The 9,048-nt window shown below is 37.3% G+C and overlaps 1 protein-coding gene across 1 annotated transcript; it reads left to right on the top strand.

The window, feature by feature from the left end:
* Nucleotides 1–296: 296 nt before the first annotated feature.
* Nucleotides 297–7,298, top strand: ELM1 (fission ELM1-like protein (DUF1022)). The gene is made up of 10 exons (XM_008785825.5): nt 297–715; nt 1,497–1,735; nt 3,970–4,066; nt 4,256–4,405; nt 4,536–4,662; nt 5,975–6,087; nt 6,176–6,239; nt 6,326–6,419; nt 6,511–6,619; nt 7,003–7,298. The coding sequence occupies exons 1-10, from the start codon at nt 536–538 to the stop codon at nt 7,102–7,104; spliced, it is 1,275 nt and encodes a 424-aa protein (XP_008784047.1). The 5' UTR covers nt 297–535; the 3' UTR covers nt 7,105–7,298.
* Nucleotides 7,299–9,048: the final 1,750 nt, after the last annotated feature.

Raw genomic sequence — 9,048 nt, 5'->3', positions numbered from 1 at the left:
GTGGTGGTGAGAATAAAAAAATTAATTTTTAGTTTTTTAAAAATAGAAATTTAGTTTTCACTTTTCTGAAAATTAGATAATATATATTTTTTTTATATAAACTCACCTACCAAATATCTCGGTATCATCAAAATAAAAATAGCCATGCCAAACAGGTCCCAGGTCTCATAACCGCATCATCAGTTCTCAAGTTAAATAGGGAAATGAACTTCAACCTACTAGGTAATTAGGTATGCCTTTTCTTTTTTTTTTTTACTTTTCTACTAAAATAAAAGTCGTATAAAGAAACCGGCTCCGGAAGCCGGGAAGGAAAGGAAAAGCGAACTCCGCTTCTTTTTACCACCTAAATTAAAAAGAGAAAAGAGTCCCGGAGGAACGCACGACGAAACCCTGAAAACCCTAACCCTTATCCCGCCTTTCTCTCTCCCGGAATCTCGTACACCTATTCGAAATCTCTGCGGGGAATTCAAGAAGAGGGCGTCTATGCTCGCTGTTCGATCGGAGAGGGTGTGTATAGTTTCTTGATTGATCCCTGATGAGGCCCATCAGGCTCCCGGAGCCGCCCAGCGGCTCCATCGGCATGCCGGAGATCTTCGAAGGCGGGGTAAATGTCATCAGACGGGCGGTTGTGATCGGGAACGGGTTTGCTGGCTCGGAGAATCAGAGTATTGGATTGGTTCGTGCGCTCGGCCTGTCCGAGAAGCAGACTATATATGTGAGAGACTTTCCATCTCTTTCTCTTCCTGTTATTCGGTGTTAATTTGATATATCTAGTTTTTCCGACCAAGATCCATGTTGTTGGGTTGAAAAGTTGAGATTTTGGTCTGTTTTGTGCGGTAGTTTGGAGTTTGGATTTAAATGATGACATTCTATAATGTGAATAATATTTGATTCTTGATTGGAATTGCGTTTTCGAGTCATCATTGGTCGATAATGAAATTGTCTTTATTAGTGAAAAGCTGAAAATTTTCCTTGTGCGTTTCTCTCTTTCTTTTTTATTTTTTAAGAAAAGGATATAACTTGTCTGATTACCCCCTCGCTTGGTAGAGTTTTCTGAATTGATATTTATTCTAAAAATCTAATACTCTGTCCACGAAGTGATTAAAATATGTTTGCTGTGAGGTTCGGATGAAATTAAGATATTCGTATGTCATGGATCTTTGTGTGTCGCCTTTGTTTCAGTTGGATGGGTTTCAGTAAATCCAACAAGACATGTTGCTAGGCTCTTTCATGAACAAATTTACTATCTGAGTGTGATGTTCATGATCAGATATGCATCCTGCATATTCAGTTAAATGGATTGCTGCAGATGAGGACAAGATTCTAATGAGGGTTAAGACTACAGTTAGTAGTGAAATGTTGTTCCCGTCCCTTGTCCAACTGTTACAATGTCCTTTCCACCTCTTCCATTACTTCTGCAAGATTAGTGTTGAACATTCTTTTTGGTAGTGGTATTACTGTTATCATGATGTTCTAATTCTGGATGAAATTTACAGCGTGTTACCAGACCTAGAGGAGGAATTAATGAGTGGCTTCGGTGGCTTCCTGTCTCTTTCCACAAAATGCTAGACAGTGTAATCAGACAGATATTTGGCAATTCAAGATTTGTGATGACGCTCCAAGGAAAGAAATTGGTGCCATTTTCCACTCAAAATGGTGGGAATGTTGGCTTAGCAGCTGTTTTAGAAGCTGATGCCAAAAGGATTGCAGCTATGGCACGTGAAACCTTTGAGAAGTAAGGAGTTTTCCTGACTCTGAATATTAAGTAATCGTTCCCTTGCTTCTTTTTTTTAAAATATGTACACTTTTTTTTCTTAGTCTAAAGTGTCTTTTAAAGCACCTATTTCTTCTTAAAATTATGTCTTAAGAAAATGTTGAGAAGTAGTTCATTGTCTTCATTAGGATTCCTACAAAATTTGGATTTCTTATTTGCTACGGATGACACTATATACAGCTTATCTAGGTCAATAGATTCAAACATATATCGGTTATATCAAGGCCTAACATACAGTTGCTTGTTGTTGAGGGGCATAGTCATGAAATTTGTAATATATAGGGAAGAAGTGATGTTCTATCCCTGACCTTTATCTATGATTCCTATGAAGTATAAGGACCTTTTTTTCTACCTTCAATAAATTGCATCCTTTAAAGTTTTATGAAGTGCCTAAGTGATCAACCACAGAAAACTGGAAATCTTATTTGTCTCACTTAATATTGTTTGATAAATCACAAGGACTCAAGCATTTTGTACTGCAACAGAATGATAACTTTCTGAAAAAGTTGCCACTAATTGCAGGAAAAATCAACAAATGACATGGATGCTTGTAATCTGGTACACCGTAAACTTATGAAAACCTGAGAGACACATATAAAGCTTTATTTATGTCTACGTCAACGTTATATTTGGCATGTTTCCAAAAGTTTGGAGATTAGTTTAAATTATTGGCTTAAACTGACTAAGATTCCAATGAGACAGGCAGAGGCTTACATTGTTTTGGACAAAACTGAATCGCTTAGCTGAAAACAAATGAATAGTATATGTATTAATTGAAAACTTGAAATGTGATCATTTGAAATCTTGACTCTTGTGTGGGTAATAGAATGTCAGATGAAATTTCACTCATTGTATACGTATTAATTGAAAACTGGAAATAGAATGTGAAAGCTCGGACGTTATGTTAGAACATCATTTCATCAGGAATTTTGTGGAATTTTTTTTTAAGATTGTAAGGTAGTGGTTCTACTTTTGAAAAAGGGTTCTTTGGCCTGCTTGAATATCAACGTTGTTGCTCCTTTCCAAATTTGACAGTTTTAATATATCTCGATCTGCTTCATCACTTCTTGAACATATCCAATCTGCCACTCCAGGGTGTACTTCATATACACTTTAACTTGTGCACAGAGGGGCTTAAATTGCATGGAATGTCAGAAAATCACCAGAGATCTAAAATGGCACAAGGTTAAAGTTATGAAGATGGATTTGAAAAGCTCATGAACATAGAATATATTGCACTTTGATAGGAGTGAATTGTGAGGAACATCCAACTAATTGACTCTAAAATAATGAAACGGGGCTTGGTGACTAGGTCATTGAAGATGGTTTGTAAGGTCAATTTATTCTGCAAGAACATGTATGTGCATGATTTTATGCATGGTCTTCTTTGCCAAACCTTTTTGCTAAGGCTCTTCATTTGGCTAAATCAATCCTAGGGCCTTTGGAATCCCTGTAATTCTAGATTTTGGGCTCCTAGCTTCATTTGGAACTAATTTTGACACCAAAATAACAAAAAAAGATTCTAGAAAGCTAACTTAATACTCAAATTTCGCATCGATATAATTCTAATTTCAACATGTTTAACAGTCTTTCCAATAGAAATCCTGAATTTTCTTGTCTAATGCCCCTTTTTAGTGTTTTAATGGGTTTGGAAGCTTTCGATGATCTTTTTGCAGTGCTGCTGGTTTCAAACTTAAATTCAAAACTATGCCTCTTGTGGTAAGTGGCCTTTTATTTGCTGCAGTTCGAGGTCATCTTGTTTCTGAAATGTGCAACCTGCTGTGCCTGTTTTGCCTCAGTTCGCCATTGTCTTGAATGTTGCAGAGATCAGTTGGCTCTTTTGATAAGCCACCATTTCAACCAGGCAACCTGGTAACTCCACCCCTTGGCTGGGGTGATGTCTGATCTGGGTCTGACAACTATGCCTATTGCTATCTGCCTGAGCTATTATCATGAACCACCTTTTCTTTTTCTCAAAAAAAAAAAAAATGCTGTGTTAATCTGCTACAATCTCATTCTGATTACTTGATGAATTTGTTAACTGCTATTAATGTGTTAAGATGCTTTTCTTCCCAGGAATCACTCTAAATGCATGTACATACCCCTTTGCAAAGCTAGCTGAAGGATTTGCTTTCTGCTATTCTTCTCTTTACTAAATGATGGACTTGAATAATGACACCAAAATTTTCTTCCAGGGAAGGCCCTCTGTTAGTGGTTGCTTCTGGTCGGGATACTGTCTCGCTAGCCAGTTCAATAAAACGATTAGCACCAGAAAAAGTTTTTCTTATTCAGGTTTGTGACAGGCATGAACATTGTTTTCACATATGATACTTGTATGAAACCATTCCACTCTAATTTTTGTCAATTATATTATAATGAGTTGATACAAACTATCCAGATGGTTAATGATCGCTTTTTTCAAGATGGTAGTTTCTTTTATTTTTGAATGTCCAATTCATGTCATCTTTTATGTTGTTACAGATTCAACATCCAAGATCATGTCTTGACAGGTTCGACTTAGTAGTAACTCCTCGTCATGATTACTATGCGTTGACCCCAAGTGGACAACAAGAGATCCCCCGGTTTTTGCAACGGTGGATAACTCCACGAGAACCACCTGGTAGAAATGTGGTATGTATCTGATTTATGATGCAAAAATGCCTCTATGCAAGCTAAAATCTGCCGTGGACCACCAATTGCCTTGCAAGAAATGTCTTTTGTTGATTATTTTGCTCACAAGTTTGATGCTGTGGCATTTTAGGTCCTTACTGTGGGAGCATTACATCAGGTTGATTCTGTTTCCCTTCGCATTGCCGCTACTGCTTGGCACGATGAGTTAGCTCCTCTTCCAAAGCCCTTGCTCGTAGTTAACATAGGAGGGCCTACAAGTAATTTTCTGCTTCTTTGTGATATATAGTTTTAAGTTCTTTTTTTTTTAATAAAAAAATCAATGGTTATTGAGTGCTACTATTAGATTCAAGCTAGTATCTATAAAACTTTCCATATGCTTCTTGTGTTTTTTTCCCCTAACATTTTAACTATTTTATAGTTACTCACAGTGGATTATTGATACGTGAACACCGGGGGTTATGTGCCCAAGCATGTATGATGTGATTGAATAATAACCTATAGCTAAATACGTAAAGTTCCATATATTGATCATTATCTTTCCATTTCAGTTTCACTATATATATACATATATTTTAGCTGGTTGCCGATTAGTAGTTGATAATGCACGCTACTGTTTTCAAATGTATTTGCTGAATTCTTAGAGTTCAGGATGTGCCTTCAGGGAATGCTTTCTTGTTACATGTCAAAAAGAAGTAAACCCTGTTTTTCCTTGTTTTTTTTTTCTATTTCTAGAAACAAAATGTGGTTAAAAATCCTCATATTAACAATCCTTAATAAGATGGAAGTATGAAGCCGTCAAACAAATGATAGCAGATCTGGACCAAGATGTCTATAGAGAGAGTTGGTGGTGATAAATTATGCATGAATGGATGCAATAGTTGTTAAGTACCAAGTGTGTAAGTATCTTTGATCAAAAATTTGCAGAGGAGCAAAACATCCTTTCTAGGCAAAAGTAGAACTGTTTCAAATACTCAGAAGGGAGAAGGATTTCAGAAGGTAGTATGGATTACTGTGAGACTCCATTAGAAGAATACACATTCAAGCTTCCATTGTGACATGTCTATTGGTTGACTTTAAAGTATGCCATTTCATTGACACCATGGCTTTGGTATATTGAAAGGCTTGTGGGAAGAATGTTTCCTGTTCCTTTCCGCCCTGCCACTTGGATTTAAGTCTGGTGACATTCCTTGCAGCAATCTTGATTTGGCAATTGTGGGTAATATCTTAGAACTTAAAATTAGCTTGAATTGGCTTCCAAGGTTTAAAATCCACAGTTAACTCTTATAAAGTTAAGTGCACACTTTCTATTGGCACCTGACATTTGTTCAACAGATCATAAATCTTAGTGTGTGCATCTGATGGATTGTATAAATTATTGTTAATCTCGTGTTTGTTTTCTAGCATGTGAATGGAGAGGTAAATCATGTCTTGAGAATGTAGGTCCAGACTTGTTAATAGTAATCTTGTTCTTTCTGAGCAGCTAAATCTCTCTTGTTGATGGACTTGTTACTTTGGTTGTAATGGTTCCTAGCCACCAATTAGTTGACAAATGAGTCAAAACTCTTTCAGGGCATTGTCGATATGGTCCAGATGTTGCTGAACAGTTGGTGAGTTCTCTGTATAATGTGCTAGCAAGCTGTGGAAGTGTCAGAGTTTCTTTCTCTAGGAGGACTCCTCAAAAGGTAGTGTGCTTATGTGCATCCCCTTCGTTTCATTTCAATGTGATCTGTGAGCATTCTGATTTGCAATCCATTCATTTATAATGGACAGGTGTCTGACATTATATTAAGAGAACTTGGGGATCATCCTAAGATCTATATCTGGGATGGTGAAGGTAATTTCTATTTCTCATGGTGACAGCATTGTAACTTTTGGGAATTTAAGTGTTTGATTTACATTACTTTGTTTGACATCATGCAGGACCGAATCCACATATGGGGCATCTAGCATGGGCAGATGCGTTCGTCATTACCGCAGATTCAATTAGCATGTTGAGTGAGGCTTGCAGCACAGGGTATGCTGAAATCTGCTTTCATCTATGGAAAATGTGGACTGTGTCTTGAGTTGCTCATGTACGTGCTATTTTTTGTGTGCCTATTTTGCAGGAAACCTGTTTACGTGGTTGGAAGTGAGCATAGTAAATGGAAATTCTCAGCCTTTCACAAGGCCCTGCGTGAGCGGGGGTTGGTGCGTCCATTCACTGGCTTAGAGGATGTAAGCACATTTCCACTGCTATTCTTATATCAAGTTGTAAAATTTTACTGGAAAACTTTGAGTGAATTTGGTTAATCTAAACACGAGATGGGTTAAAGAAGAATAGTAAAGACTAAAGACTGTCCTTGGTTATCCAGTAACCTCTCTCGGAACCAGAGCAGTAGAGCCTTGATAGTTTAATTACTCTCGATATGATGATGAATGACAGGTTGGTGAAGGTAGTGTGACCTGTCTGTTGGGGTATGATGGAACTCTTTCATGAGCAACCAAAACCACTTCCACAATTTCTTATTTTTTGGTAGAATTAAGTCTTTTGAAGATTATTTTTTGAATGATTAAGCAGCATCGACTAAATCATTGCATTTGTGATTCTGAATTTTCAGATTTCAAACAGCTGGAGCTACCCTCCACTCAATGATGCTGCTGAAGTCGCTGGGCGCGTCCGTGAAGTGCTTGCAGAGCGAGGCTGGACGTTGCAACGTTAGCGTGCTTTGTTCTTTTGGTCCCTTATGCGTCAGCTGGTCCCAATTACACTCAAAATTATATTCAGCATATTTTTTTTTTTTAAGATGGAAGGTTTTCAAGAGAAATAAAAAAATGGCAGCAGCCCGGATTGTAAAATATGAAAAAAAAAAAACTACCTATTCCAGTTTTGATGAAATACATGTTCTTATGTCAATTGGTGCAATTTTTCACTCTATACACCGAACTATTTTGGAGCAAGTTGAATGTTTGACATGAAGGCGTTATTTCTTTATCTTCAGTAATATACTGGGTTAGATGTAGTCATGTAGCTAAAGAATAAGCACATGGAAGGAGTTCTTTCTTTTGTGATTTTGTACTCTTTTCTATGTGTTTGGGAATCTCAATTCTACTTGTATGGGCTTGGCGATATGTTTTAGGGTTTGGCATTGTATTGTGCCAAAAATTCTTTATTAGCCTGATAAAATGACCGCGCATTGATGCAGCACCTGATCTCACCCATCCTTTTACTGATGATTAGCCCTAGATAAATATATCATTAGATCTTTAACAAACAAATGACACATCCAGAAAAACGAAATAGCCCCCATAGAATTTATTTATAAATTATTTTATTATTATTATTATTATTATTTGTTTGAGCAGGCTATTTATACAATATGTATACAATATTATTTGTTTGAACAGGCTATTTATACAATACGTATATAAATATATCTGATAAAGTTAGAATAAATTATTTATTTAAAGATAGTCGTTTATTTCAAGACGAACATTTGATGAATAGTATTTATTGAAACAAGCAGTTCGTCACAGCTGCTTATCTTTGTAATGATGCCGCGAGACGTGATGAATAGGATTCATGGAAGCATCTGTTATTCAAATTTTTCTCTAAAAAAAAATAATTGCAATTATATGCCGAAAAAATAGGTGTATTTTTTTGCGCAAAAATAGAATTTTTTTTGAAGCATTTAATGAACTGGCCACGTCTCTTAAAATCGGAGAATTTCAATTCACATGCGTATCCGGAAGCTTGCTTGCCACGGCCCGATCGGACGGCCGAGGACGTCCTTTCTTCTGACTCATCGAGTACCTGAGCGTTCGATCCGATGATTCCCTTCAGTCATCAAATCTGTACCCGCAGGACGTCTTCACCCGGAGTGCACTGGTTTTGCCGGCGTACACAGCACGCAGCCTTTTCCAGCAAATGAAAAAGCGACGTGTTTACACGTGTGGGTCTAGCCTTTTCGCATCGAATGTGGCGAGTGAGTCAGACGAGCGTCATACCCCTCACTCTTTTCACACTTGCATAAATTAAAGTAAACCACAAAATACCTTCTCTACCCCTATTCCGATTGTGAAAAGACTTATTAATCCCCCGAGCAAACCAATAAGTAATAAAATTGTGGTGGTAAAATAGTAATTGGACATGTTCCCGAGCTCCGAGAAAGAGGCTCGCGTACTCTAATCCTTTCGCTCGTGACTTGCAGTGCGACCTCGACCCGGATGCCCCCTCCCTGGCCGCCACGTGTCGATGAAGCCCGTCCATCTTTCGGTGGGCGTTATAACCGCCGTTTTAACGGTGCAGAAAAAAAAGGATAGTATTTAACAACTATTATTTGGCTATTGCACCACTTGCATTCTAAAATTATTTTCAAAAATTAATTTTCCAAATTTACACACTAGAAGAGTTATCACGACTAAAAAAAAAAAAAATTTCTTTATTACTTGAACAATAATCCAAATCATGCATGAAAGAAAAAAAAAAAAATCAACAATAGTAATGAATAAGACTTGTCGGAATCTTGTGTTGTTATTTACGGTGTAACGGTCGTTAACCGTTCCGTCTTATATTTAACGTGATTTAATTATCTCGGTGTTATCGAGAAAACCTCGGCAGGCGGTGTGACCCCTATTTACCGCTATAAAAGCCGAAGCAGCCCCTC

Source organism: Phoenix dactylifera, chromosome 13 (assembly GCF_051530095.1).
Source record: "Phoenix dactylifera cultivar Ajwa chromosome 13, Ajwa_hap1_PhDact_Kaust_v1.1, whole genome shotgun sequence".
Taxonomy (NCBI): domain Eukaryota; kingdom Viridiplantae; phylum Streptophyta; class Magnoliopsida; order Arecales; family Arecaceae; genus Phoenix; species Phoenix dactylifera.
This window is presented reverse-complemented; position numbering and strand designations above follow the sequence as displayed.